Source organism: Sapajus apella, unplaced genomic scaffold, assembly GCF_009761245.1.
Source record: "Sapajus apella isolate SASKATOON/1434 unplaced genomic scaffold, GSC_monkey_1.0 scaffold13, whole genome shotgun sequence".
Lineage (NCBI taxonomy): Eukaryota > Metazoa > Chordata > Mammalia > Primates > Cebidae > Sapajus > Sapajus apella.
In genome coordinates, this window is record NW_022436953.1 from 29200918 (window position 1) to 29215256 (window position 14339).

A 14339-nucleotide genomic window follows, 5' to 3' on the forward strand; every position below is an offset into this window, starting at 1 on the left:
ATCTGCTGTGAGAATAGGCTGAATCTGGCAAACTGAATTTTAGCGGGGCCAAGTGTGAAGTATTGAGGTTAAGCCTAAAAAAATGAATGACACAACTGAGATTTATTATTTATTTATCCAGAGCTTTAGTGGATTTGAGACTTACTAGGAATTCACACCTGCAAAACTGGAGCCTCCCCTGCACAAATAGATATTCAAAGCTCAGGGCCAAGGAAGTGGTGCTGCCCTATTCCCCACCACCAAGCTTTTCTTTTTTTTCTTTTCTTTTTTTTTTTTTTTTTTTTTGAGATGGATTTTCACTCTTGTCACCCAGGCTGGAGTGCAATGGTGCGATCTCGGCTTGCCACAGCCTCTGCCTCCCGGGTTCAAGTGACTCTCCTGCCTCAGCCTCCCGAGTAGCTGAAATTACAGGCACCTGCCACCACGCCCAGCTAATTTTTGTATTTTTAGTAGAGACAGGGTTTCACCATGTTGGCCAGGTTGTTCTTGAACTCCTGACCTCAGGTGATCTGCCCACCTCGGCCTCCCAAAGTGCTGGGATTACAGGCGTGATCCATGCACCAGGCCCACACAGCCAAGCTTTAAGAACAACTAAGATATAGTAAGAGAACATGGTAGTCTCTAGAGGAGACATGGAAGCAAGGATGGTTGTCAGAGAAGAATGAAGTGTGCCTGTCATAATTAATGAGTTTTCAAATTCTTCTGGCCAGTTCCTGACACTCAACTCTTGTTAGACTCTACATATAATATGAGTTACATATTACTTTCTACAAATACCCCATCACTACTGTGGTTTGTATTACACAAATACAATAGGCTGTCTAGAAACACAAAAGCAATAGCACCAGTCATTTCAGAGCGGCCACATGTGAGAAAGCACAACAGCACCTCCTCACTCTCCGTCCTGTATGTACACAGCGGCCCAAGCAAATCTTCTTTTCAGATAAGGCAGCAACTTTTCTATTTGACTCATAATTATCCATACTAATGGAGGGGAACAATGGCACAGATAATCCCTAAAGAAAGGACAATTCAAAAATAATTTACATTTGCCTTTGGGATGTCTTATGTGATTTTCTCTAGTAGATTTACCGTTTAGGCTGATGTTAAAGTTGGTTTGCATTCTTGAATGAGTAGCCGATGGAAAGGGAAGGAGTCCTCCGTGGGGGAGCTGAAGAGTTAGGAGGCTTCAGGCTGGACTAAAAGATCCACAGAGAGAAAGAGCTGACGGTGACACTCCCTGTTTCTCTGTGCCCTTGGAGGGGCAACTTGGGTTCTCACTAAAATCTAATGTAGAGCCTTGTAAAAATGACAAACAATAGCTCAGGTTTATATCACAGCCAGTGTGTACCCTGAGCACAGATTTATTCCCAATGCTCTGTGAAGAAAAACGCAAACATCTGCAGGAAAATCAAGAGCCTGCAAACCAGTCTTCGCAATAGTTAACATCTAGCGGGGACAGAAAAATGCAGGGGAAAAGCAAATGCAGTCGCTGCATTGCATAAACAACATGAGTTAGCAGCATTTCCATTGATTTTTCTTTTTTAAAGAGTGAAATAAAGGCAGGGTAAGTGGGGCAGGAAATGTCCCTTTCATATTTACCATAGGTGCTAACCAAAACAATCTCCCATAGAATTCCAATTTGCAAGGATTCCACATATTTGAAATTATTTTTCTCACCATTTTCATTATATACATGCATTTTAAGTCAAAGATGTTTTCCCTTCCATAAAAACAATCACAGCTCTTTCTAGAGAGAAATATTGAGAACCAAGTTGATGGCATTGATGCCTTCCCTTTTCAATTTAAAGGATCATTTGCACTAAAATATGCATTATTAAGAAAGCATGGTTATTCCCATTCTCCCCATTTCTCCACAAGTCCAAATGACTGGATATTACAATCATGCTTCTAGAGAGCTGTAAGCTAAAAGAATTAAAATATGGCTGGCAAGTACAGACCCAGTCCATACTCCTAAATGAAACCACAAACATATTTGAGTGTCATTTAAACTATCAAGTTATAAATCTCATAACGTAGGCAGCATGCATTCAACAAGGTACTCAGAACAACGAGTGTGGAAAACAAAATGCAACTGTTCTACTTGTTTATGACCGGGAGAGCTACAGCTTCATCACATCTTCTCCGAGGTTTGGAATCAAAGGCAAAAGTTTTGAAGAGTAACATAAACATGCTGTGGGACCACCGAGGCTGGTCTTTAAATCCATCACTAAGACAGGTGGCCAGGAGAGGCACAGGCTGAAAAGTCTCCCGAGCTTGTGGTGGGGAGGTTGAGGAGGATAATTTTCAAGCTCTGTTCCTTGGGATTAGGACAGAGTCTTCTGCCACCAAGCAGCAATGTCAAGGTGAGCCACAGTACCAGATGGAAGAGTTCCTTCCCATCTTGCGATGGGGCAGGAACGAAAAAGAGGTTGTGAGCATCTGCCATAGAAACTCTTAGAAACACATTAGCAAACAGAAGATGTGAGGGTCACACAAGCAGAATGCCTGGACTGAAAGAATGAATGTAAAATTAGAGTTAAAAGTCCTGAACTGGTTCAGAGAAGAGCACTTTTAGGGGAACAGACGCGTATTCACAGGTATGAAGGGAATTCTAGGAATGAGAAGGCATTATTTGGGATAACCTCTACTGTTCCCCAGTAGAAACATGATTTAGAATGAACCAAAAATAATATTCATTAAATGTTGAGTGCTAAGCAGCGGTCTACCAAAATTAAGTCAGGAGACAACAATGTTAGGAGGAACCCAGAAGAGACATTCCCGGACAGCCAAATATAAGCACAGGAGGAACAGGAAATCCAGAAATGAAAAATCAGGAAGTTGTTGATGATTTCCTATCTGTTTCTGCTCATTTAAATTCAGGGCATCCAGCCAAGGGTTGGGAACGATTGCCTTTAATCCTTGTTAAACGAGCTCTGCTGTGGCCTCTGTTGCCTGCATCATGCCAGACAGAAAAGGGGCAGGCCGCCCTTTGGGGTGGAGGGTTCATGGGGTTACACAAGCGCAGACTCCCTCAGGCAACCACTCTTTCCATTGCTGCTGCAAAAAGGAAGACCTTTTATGAGCAGATCTGGGAGCTGGTGGCCAGAAAACACAGACTGCTTGGAAGGTCCCAGGGGAGAGCTAGGACAAACATTTGCAGCTTGGACTGTATAGGCAAGCAAGACTCCTGAGCCACACCAGGTTGGGGAAGGCCTAATTCACCTCTGCACAATTGTGTGGGCAAACAGTGAGAATTTTCTGAAAATTATAATGAGAACCCAAACTTGCTAATGAAGAAGTCTCTAGGTGGTCTTTTGCCTCCAGAGGAAGGAGAGCTGCTAGAGAGTGGGTCAGGGTGCCATGCTGTCTTGCTTGCCATGGTGGGGCCAACCCTGGGCTTAGGACCACAGGAGGATCTCTTGGGAGATTCCATGAATGATGATTTTGTCATTCTCTGACCCCAACGATGTGACTTTACCCAGCATGTTTTAATGAGTCTGAGGCTGGCATGTGTAATACGGTGATGGAGATTTGGGGTTATGGCTGTGCTTCACCATATAATGTCTACCACTCCCAGATAAACTAGGCACTTCCATCCCCCAGACACCACATCATCTAGGTGGCAACATTTCTCCAGATGTCCTAGTGTTGGACATCCATAACTTGAGCTCCTAGCTTCCCAGAAACACAAAGTTGTGTATCCTTCTTACCCTTCTTGCCCACGTCTGAGAGGGCGGTAGGAACACGTTATGTACAGTAAGGCTTGATGTGTTGTGATACAATCCACACGAACCCCAGACACTTTCCAGGTTCTCCGCTGGGAAGAGTTTGTATCTGTTGGTTGCATTTTTCATTGGTTCTAAGACATAGGTTTCATTTTCAAACATAATAAGTCCCCTGTTGAAAAAGAAACAAGAAAAAACATGGAATTTTTAAGGACAGCTTGTTTATGGCTAATGCACAGTTCTTAACAAGAGAGAGAATGAAAAGAGAAATAGCAATTTATTTATATTCTCAGAGTTTAATGGGAAAGGATGTCTCTGTGCCATATGTTTTCACGAATTCATTTTGCAAATCTTTTGGAAAGTTAGCCTTGGAATTTTCTTTTGTTTGAAATATTTTATGGTAAAGAATACAGTGCATTTTGCTTTTGTGTGTTTTTATCTTTTTTTTTAATGTTGCAGAAATATATTGCTTGGAAGAAGAAGGAGGAAAAAGATGTTTCAACTGCTTAGAAGATAACTGTGTCTGAATTACCAGACATATTTCAGAAGGGAAATGTTTAATTTTTAAAAAAATTTCAAGGCCAGGCGTGGTGGCTCATGCCTGTACTCCCAGCACTTTGGGAGGCTGAGGCAGGTGGATCACGAGATCAGGAGTTTGAGACCAGCCTGGCCAACATAGTGAAACCCCATTTCTACTAAAAATACAAAAAAAAAAAATTAGCTGGGTGTGGCGGCAGACACCTGTAATGCCACTACTTGGGAGGCTGAGGCAGGAGAATTGCTTGAGTCCAGGAGGCGGAGATTGCAGTGAGCTACAATGGTGCCATTGCACTCCAGCCTGGGAGAGCGTGCAAGACTCAAATAAATAAAATAAAATAAAATAAAATTTCGAGAGCCTCAGGGGTACAGCAGATTCTCGTTACACGGATAAACTGTGCAATGGTGAAGTCTAGTGCACCCATCACCCGAGTAGTATACACTGCTCCCCAGAGATAGTCTTTGATTCCTCCCCCACTTCTTGCCCTCCCCCTTCTGCATCTCCCATGTCCATTATATTACTGTGGATGCCTTTGTATACCCATAGCTTACTTTCCACTTAGAAGCGAGAAAATGCCGGTTTTGGTTTTCAATTCCTGAGTTACTTCACTTAGAATAATGGCCCTAGTTCCAACCAAGTTGCTGCAAAGCCATTAGGAAATCTTTTTATAAAAGGACAATTTCTACCTCAATTATTTATCCTTATCAGCCCTATTCCCTAAATAGTTGATGGAATTATAAGAATGAGTATAAATTTATATTTTTTGTATTTACTTAATGTGTGGGAGATGTGTGAACAAAGGAACCCACTTAAGTACACAACACATCAGCACTGTTCCATCGACGCTGAGGTCTGGGCTCTGGATCCCGTGTTCAGCTCTTTCTGGAATCCAGGAACACCACAGGGACAAGTGCCAGCCCAATGCTGTGAGGGCAGCCTCTGGAGTCTGGCAGTGCTGGGTTTGAGTTCAGGTCTGTTACTTACTAGTTACATGAACTTAACTAAGTTTCTTAGTCTCTATGAGCCCTGGCTTCTTCACCTATGAAATGCGGATAATGGTACCTACTTGTTAGTCAAAACTCTTAGCCCACGGGAAGCCCCAAGTCAGTGCTTGAGGGGTGGTAGCTCTCTTTACCACTAATAAGGGCAGATCCATGAATGACGCATCTGTTAGCATGTTAATCAAAAGACTGACAATTTCAGGCAAGTCCTATATTTTGTCAACCCATCTGCTCATAGGAACACTGGTCACTCATGGCTCCCTGATATAAAAGATAACATTAATAATATAAATACATTTCTGGGAATGACAATAACTAAGAAAGAACCTTTTGAACCAACCTTTAGGTTTGGGAATAAAAGCATAGATTCTTTTTAAAAATGGACAAATTTGCTGAAGACTCTAACCTGCAGAGACAGAAGGTGACATTTAGCTATGGACCATGACACATGTCTGACCTTCTGGAGCTCACAGCTAAGGTCACGCCCCACTCCCTGGAATGAGCAATGCTAGCCTTAGACTGCTAGGTTCCTTCAAATGAGGGGGCCTTGGCTTGCAGGTTGGTTTCATTTCTCTCTTTGCTAAGGTGGGGCAGTGAAGTGCTTTAATTTGAAAGGTGCTCCCTGCTGCTGAGAGAAAGGTTTTCTTTGGAGAAATGACAATCTGGGTAACAGCAAACTGGCAGCTCTGAATTCCCATGTGTCTAGTACCTTATGTTATTTAGCAAGGTGACCATGATCTCTCCACTTTAGAAACACACAAAATCTTCAAATAAAATTCATCTCACTGGAAAGGGACCCTTCTAATCCAGTGACTACTAACCTTTCGTGAGATATGAACCTCCTTAGACCCTCCCTAGAACAAGTCACATACACACCTGTAGGGGCTAAGGGAAAAATTTTCCCCTTTGCCTTCTGAAGGTTCACTAAACGTCAACTGACAAAAGGCAGAAATGTTATAGGAGAAAAGACAGACAATTTTATTTAACATGTATGGCACAGGTGACTTACAGGAGAATGATTACTCAGTGGGGATACAGAGGGTTATATACACCTCTTCCTAGGAGAAAGGGAGATAGAGATGCATGGATAATTTTAGGGGATGAGCAAATGATTTTTAGGGGAATTAATTGGGCTTGAAGAACACACAATGACCTGGGACCAAGTCCTTTGGGCCCACAGAGCAGACTAAGGTTTATGACAAAAGTCTGTCTGGATGTGTCGACAGGCTTCACTCCTTCTTCCTGTGACGTTAGTTAATGAAAACTCACAGAGGGACTGAGGTGAATGATTTCTTTTTTGGAGGGTCTATAGTTTAGGCAGATAAGGGAACTTCAGAGAACAACTTCATCCTGTGCTTTGGGAGAGACAGATGGGGTAAAGGTGGGTGCCAGGGGCCAGAGAGACCTTGAGGGTTTTTCTTTAGCTCAGCATGAAGAGAGCCCCAACATACACAACCACAACATTTTGCTAATTAATACGGACTAATTAATTCCTTATTATTTAACTGGCTTACTCTACCAATCCTGTTTTATAAGTTGTTGGGGGCAATGTGAGAAACAGATATACCACACTCAGGATGCTTGTATCCTAATTGATAAGGCAGCATCAAGATACCTGTGACAATTGGAAATCGTGTGAGAGCTAAGATACACATTCGAACTGTAACAGCTAATGCTTCAGAGAAGAGAGAGTCCAATGCAGTTGGGACTAACTAAAACATTTTTTAATATTTTCAAATCCCAAATTTGTAAAAGTTGTTAGGTAGTCACAAAAATGTTCTCATGTCTCTTTTAAGTCATCCAAAGGCCAAGCTGATGAAAAGTCATGATATGAACTATCGTCTCCTTGACGCTTGTGTCCATGTGTATCACCAAATAGATCATTCAGGGATTACTTTGATTATCAACTCTGTGGGGTGGCTTGTGTTTTCTCTTTCTCTGAAATGTTCTTTATGAAATAAAATGTAGATTTCTAACTTTGGAATATGTAGAAGAGGGTTTTTGTTTATTAAGGTTGGTTTTTAAAAGCCTAAATTAAGGATGTGAACTTTAAAAATAGGCAAGGGGAGGTGGGGGACGGTGGCTCATGCCTGCAATCCCAGCACTTTGGGAGGCTGAGGTGGGTGGATCACCTGAGGTCAGGAGTTCGAGACCAGCCTGGCCAACATGATGAAACCCCATCTCTACTAAAAATACAAAAAGTAGCCTGGAGTGATGGTGTGCACATGCAGTCCCAGCTACTCGGGAAGCTGAGGTGGGAGAATTGCTTGAACCTGGGAGGCGGAGGGTCCAGTGAGCCAAGATTATGCCACTGCACTCCAGCCTGGGTGACAGGGTAAGAGAGATTCCCTGGGTGACAGGGTGAGAGAGACTCCCTGTTAAAAAGAAAAAAAAAATGTCAGGGGAAAATGGAAATGAACACCATCGATTTTGCCCTAAAAAGAAAATGGCAGTAACATTTCATTTTGTATTACAACATTTTCAATTTTACATTGGATCTAAATAAGCTGAACTTTTACTGTAAAATACGTCACCATGTTCTAATCATGAGAAGTGAATTACTGAAAAAGTTTTTCTACTTAGTGGAAAAATTCTAGCAATTGTTACTTAGATGTAAAACTATTCTCTTATCTTTTTTTATCTTTTAAGTCATCCAAAGGCCAGATGTTGAGAAACCAGGGTGAAGACCTTCCCTTTTCTGCAAACAATTGGCAGCCTATAATAAGCTTAATTAAATAATTGCTTTGGACTGTCTTGGGTATAATTAATCACTTAGCTCTGAAGATTGTTGGAAACAACAGTGGACACAAAATTCAAGCATTCAGGGTTTGCAAGATACAACATTCTGATGTTCTCACAGCCCTATTGGCCCTGAGTTAGATAAGTGAATGTAATTTAAGTTGAATGTCATAGATACTTAGTTGCAAACTTGAAATTGGTTAATCTCAGAGCATGGAATTTAAATCCAGTGGACTTTGCATGTGGGGTTCTTTCTCCCTTGGTAGCCTAGGGAGAAAAGGTGAGAAGAAAGTCTCCAATGTTGGGGAAAGATGAAGACTGTAGGCTCCTTCTCTGGAAGGACAAGAGGTCAGCCAGCCATCACCACAGACTCAGGCCAAGTTCTGGGGCAGAGAGAAAGGGGTTCTCAGGGTGGTCAGGGCCACCCCTGTGGCACTCTTCTAGGGTCCAGGTTCTGGGCTGTGCTCCATACGTTGATCCCTCTGCTGACCATGGCTGCAGCTCTCACCATGACCCCACTGTCCAAGGTGCACAGGTGGCAGAGCTGGGGACCCAGTCAGGACCTGTGTGTCCCAGGCTTGGTCCTCTTAACCGCACACTAGCCTGCTTCCCTTTGTGCAGTTTTGAGAGGGATGAGAGGCCGGGAACCAGCAGGAACATGAAAAAAGAGGCTGGGGGTGGTGACTCACACTTGTAATCCAAGCACTTTGGAGGCCAAGGCAGGCGGATCGCCTGAGGTCGGGAGTTCAAGACCAGCCTGACCAACATGGTGAAACCCCATCTTAAAAAAAAAAAGAAAAAGAAAAGAATAAAAAACAAAAAAAGAAAGAAAAAAGCAGAATTAGAAAAGAAAAGGAATAGAATTAGAAAGAGAAAATGGAGCCGCTGCTTTAAAAACCAGCAGCCTTCCTTTACAACGTGAAATCCTGTTGTTTTCCCTTGACTGGAAACAGAGGAATCTATTAAAATTTTATTAGTTGATTATTTTAGCTTTCAAAGTGAACACTCAGGAGACCTATAGTTTCTCAAGATCAGTTTTTGTCCTTCTGAAAATTCCGTTTTTAATCTCCAAAGCCAGGGTGCAGCAGGCACCAGGGCCGCCTCGTGTTGTCTGATCCTGATTTTTCTGACTGCATCCCGGCAAGCAGGAAGGTGGCACATGGAGTCTGACTGCCTGTAATAAGATGATGATTAGAAAACATGAATTATCCCAGCTGGTTTCGTGTCCAGCTGCTAACTGAATTTCCTAGAAAAAGACTTTTGGTCTCAGTGTGGTGCTGTCAATCAGACGGTGGAAAAGCAGTTGGCATGAAATTTAATTTGGGATTTCTTTTTTTTTGGAGGAACTTATGGGTAAAAGTAATATCTCACCTCACACATGTTTGATAAACAGTCGTGGCAGCAGTATTTCTTAACATATAAGCACCACAGGGTTTCAGTAATTTCCATGTGAACTACTCAGGTACAATCAAAACAAATATGCTTTATCCCTTTACTGTGTGGAAGGCTCTAGGCTGGACATGCAAAGACACCTTGCCCATGGTTCCCATGTCAAATAGAACTCATGACCAGGGAGTGGGAGCGCGACAGAACAGGTAAGAGTTTCAACTGTGACAAAACATATTAAGAGTAGTAATTATCAAGGGCTGGGCGCAGTGGCCCATGCCTGTAATCCCGGCACTTTGGGAGCTGAGACTGGAAGATCACTTGAGGTCAGGAGTTCCAGTTGAGCCTGGGCAACACTGTGAAACACCATTTCTACTAAAAATACAGAAATTAGCTGTGCATGGTGGTGCATGCCTGTAATCCCAGCTACTTGGGAGGCTGAGGTTGGCGAATCACTTGAACCTGGGAGGCAGAGGTTGCAGTGAGCCAAGATTACACCACTGTACTCTAGCCTTGGTGATCGAGTGAGTGAGACACCGTCTCAAAAAAAAAAAAAAAAAGTGTTATTACCAGCACATCAATAATAATAATAGGAGCTATGATGTATAAAAAGATTCCCTGAATCAGGCTCCTTTTTAAAATTACAGCGTTATATAAAAATAGTTCATATAACATTAAGTTCACCCCTTGAAAGCGTGAGATCCAATGGTCTTTAGCATATTCACTGAGTCATGTAAACATCACACTGTCTAACTGCAGAACATGTTCGTCATTCCCCCCCAAAATTCTGGACCTATCAATAGTCACTCTTGATGCTTCATGGTCCCCATGAGCCAGGCTCTTGAATGTATTATTTTCTCTCATATTTACGGCAATCCTATAAAGCGGATAACATGAGCCCATTTCACTAATGAGGAAAATGAAGATGAGAGCCCCAGGTCACTGTAGGGGGTAGAATAGTGTCCCGTCCCCCAAAAAAGACATGTTTAAGTCTTAATCTCCAGACCTGTGAATGTGACCTTATTTGGGAAAGGGACTTTGCAAATGTATTTCAGTTAAGGATCTCAAGATGAGATTGTGCTGGATTAGGGTGGGCCATGAATCTAATGACACATGTCCTCAACTGAAGAGGAGATACACACAGGGAAGAAGGCAGAAACGGGAGTGACAGCTATGAGTCAACGCACATCCAGCGATGGCCAGAAGCCACCTGAAGCCAGGCGGGAGACGTGGAAGCGATTCTTCCATAGACCCTGCAGAAGAAGAAACCAGTCCTGCTGACCCTTTGATTTCAGGCTTCTGGCTTGCAGAACAGTGAGAGACTAGAGTTCCATTGTTTGAAACCATTCAGTTTATGGCAGTTTGTTAAGGGAGCCCTGTGAAACAGACACAGCCATACAGCTGAGCGGCAGAGCCAAGACGTCCCAGTCGGGACCTGGCTCCTGCGCCCGGTCACTTGTCCTCATCACACTGGATGGTCGGCCTCCTCTGCAGGGTCACACACAGCACTCATGCTGAGGATGACCTTCCAGGCTGATGGATGACCTTCGAGGTCCAGGCTAGCCAACCCTTCTTTCGGGATCCCCAGCATCTGGGGCCCTTCTGCAGAATTCCTCACGTGGTTTTGTGCAACCTGCTTCCTGTCACTTGCAACATTTTATTCCATTGATCTCTGGCTCCCTTTACACACCCAGGAAATATTTTCCTTATTTCTGTTGTTTTTCTCAGAACCGGCACTGCAACGGGCATGGTCACACGTGACCAGTAGGTGAGTAAGTGATCACTAAATATTTGTGGGACTATTGTACCAGCATCAGACTGAATTAGTGGTTTTGACATGTGAGCCACGGAGAGCCCTGAGGGGCTGGAGTGCAGTGGGTTGGTGGGATCTATGTTATGATTAAGGAGTGTTTTTGAAATATGACCTTCTAGAATGTGCGACATGGTGATGAAGGGAGGGGTAGAGATGGAAGTGGGGGAGGCAATTTTCAAATCTAAGAGGGTGTTTGAACAAGGATGGTGACAGAAAAGAGGGATGAAGGTGCTGCCACAGGGGAGAGCGTGCAGGGCCTGGGTGGCTGAGGTAGGTGACAGAAATCTCCCTGGGGTCAGGCTTATCGGCTTGAGATGGTGTGGACCTTCTGGACAAGACGTCAGGTAGACAGCCAGTCTGGGGACCTACCCAGAGGAGTTTGATTAAGACGTCCTGAGTTTTGAGTGACAGTGGGGCCTGGGGAGAGCTGAGAGACTTGACCTTGGGTGTCCTTCAGAGTAGATGGCACCTGCAAAACCACCGTGGCTTCCTGGGGCCTGTGCGTCAAAGCCTCTCACTGACTCACACACGTGTCCAACAAGATTCCTGCGAACAGCGGAGGTGGGCTCCCAGGGATGGCTCTCACAGAAGTTCACCCAGAAGTCCAAAGACCTCCATGGGAGGAAGCAGAAGGCGAGCAGTGTAGAAACCTGGCTTGAGACATCTGGCCAGAGGTTGGAGGAGGCCAGGTGGCCTAGTCAGGCAGATGCTGGTGGAGCAAGGGCCACAAATGCAAAGGTGAAGGTCAAAGTGGTTTTACCTCCATTCCATGGCAATTTCCTCCTTCATACGATCTACTGCACTTTAAATAGTTTTTAAAAAGTGGATTGGCCAGGATGACGGTTTATGAACCGTCTGACCTTTGGGAGAGCCCATCTATTCCTGCACTATTTCCTGAGTACTTGTAACATGCCAGGGTCTAGGACACAGCTATGTTGGGGCACCTGGTCCTCGCCTTCCTGGAACTCCCAGTCTAGCAGACAGGAAGGCCAAGGCAAGGTCATGTCCATGCACCTGACCTTCTGGGGCGTTAGATCCATACACTGCAGTCCTTGTAGCATAGCAGGTGCTATGTAAATATGTGTTTATATCCCTGTCTAAAGGCCCCTCGTAGAAGGAGGCATGGCAGTCACCTAGGCATGGGGCAAGGAAGGACAGGGGCCATAAGACAGGAACATAAACACGTATTCCCAAGGCACCTGCTCTGCTCCGAGAACTGCAATGTCTGAGAAAATGCATGACAGCACATGGCTGAGCCAGATGGCGAGGAGATGGCGACACCAGGGGAGGCTTCTGGGAGGAGGAAGCAGTGATTGACTTGGGCCTTGAGGGAAGGGTGTATATTTCAAAGTCAAAAGGGAGAGCAGGGAGTGGTGTCTCCCAGGCAGGGGGGCAGCACGATGCATGTGGGGCATGCTCTGGAAACAGCCAAAAAACAGCATGGCGGGAATAGGGTGGTTTCCTCGGGAGGGAGATGGTGGGACTGGAAAAGGTTGGATTCAAATTGAGCAGGAGGTTTAGCCGAACACGTACGGACCTAGGGTCAGCCAGGCTTGTGTTTAAGATGGAGTTTTGCCCACTATCACTGAGAGGCTGGGAGAAAGTCACTTTCTCTGTCTCTGCTTTTCACCTGTAAACCAAGGAGCATGATATCTGCTCGTGGCTTTTGTGAGCTTCCCAGGTGGACAAGGAAAGGTGTGGTGCCAATGCAGGAGAGGTCCCTGTCTGCAGCTGGGATGAGGAGCTGGGTCAGGACCTGGGGATATGGGGATGGGGCAAAAGGCTTTGTGAGGATGGCAATTTCAAGGTGCAAAGTGCATGACAGCACCGCTGGGGGTTGGGGAACGAGCTCCAGGCCCCTGAGGGTGCCGTGCCTGAGTCGGCTCCTCAGGTGACAATAACACCTGTCCCATCCCATGAAAACAGGGAAAAATAAAGTGACAAATAAAGTATGAACAACCCCAATGATCAGCCCCACCCCCACGGAGTGGGTACACACGTGAGTGTGTGGTGTGCGTGTGGGAACGTGTGCAAGTGGGCACACGTGTGAGTGACTGTGTGCACACCTTGTGCTCAGGTGTCTCCGACCCCATCTAAAAAGGAAAAAACTATGATTACAAACAGTCTTTAGTGCATGATCTTATCCGGAAACCACTTTCTCATCTAGCAAGTTTGCTTGGCTTGGGTCTTTGAAAGCACAGGTGGGCCCTTAAGAAATTCAGCTTCAGTTGAGCCTCTGTGCCTGCAGGTGAGGAAAACTTGGGGCTCACTCCCACAGCAAGAGCCCATGAGACTCCTCCTGCCAGACCCCTGAGTCCCACTGAGAGGGTGGAGCAAGAGAACCAGAAAAATAAGGGAAAGACAACCTTTTCCCTCCAGGAGCTCACGCTCCAGCCAGAAGCTGAAGGGGTAGGAACTTGGCATTTAGGAACAAACTCAGAAGAGAGGTGCATGGCTGTTTTGACGCCCCAGCAGGAGCATGACAGGGCTGGACGTCTGTCCCATTACAAGGTACAGTAAGTCAGTTCCTCTGGGCCAAGAGCTGGATTCTCTCTCCATCTCAGCAACAGTTTGATGCCTGCGCCCTGCAGAGCTGTGGATTATCTGACGCTCATGGCAGTGTCCCCAGGCTTCCTGGCTGGCAGGAATGAGAGGCACCAAGCCGTGAGAGCAAATGAGGGACCAGAATGTAAATGGGGGAGGAGAATCACAAGCACTGCACCAAAACCGTATTTACTGGGAGTTGCGCATCAATGGGAGACATACGACACGGGACAAAATTAGCGTATGGCCTCGACTTCACATTCAACTTGGAGTCATTTCAAAGTAAGAATCAACTCCACGGCTGAGCTCCTTTTTATGACCTATTTTCAATGTTGCACTTCATTCCCCCCATTCAAGAGCTGTCTCCTCTTCAATGCTCCTTTCTACTGAGATCTTTATGCAGTTTTTCTCTCCGTATCCTTTTCGCTTCAAGCTTCAAATGATGAAGAGCAACTTGTTGGGTTCCCTGCTGCTCACTGATGATCTCGTGTTTCTGAAGCAATGTGGGATGTTCTTTCTCTGCAAAACTGGAATCTACTGGGCTGTAATTAATATGTCTTCTAGGACTCCCAAGCTTCCCTCCACATTCC

The 14339-nt window shown here is 44.9% G+C and overlaps 1 protein-coding gene across 1 annotated transcript in view; it reads right to left on the minus strand.

Moving 5' to 3' along the window:
• The window catches only part of ADAM12 (ADAM metallopeptidase domain 12), a 369569-nt gene that overhangs the window by 105877 nt on the left and 249353 nt on the right, over positions 1 to 14339 (minus strand). Inside the window, exon 6 of the mRNA XM_032281987.1 lies at positions 3714 to 3900. Within this exon, the coding sequence (XP_032137878.1) occupies positions 3714 to 3900 (187 nt within the window). The remainder of the gene's footprint in view (positions 1 to 3713; positions 3901 to 14339) is intronic.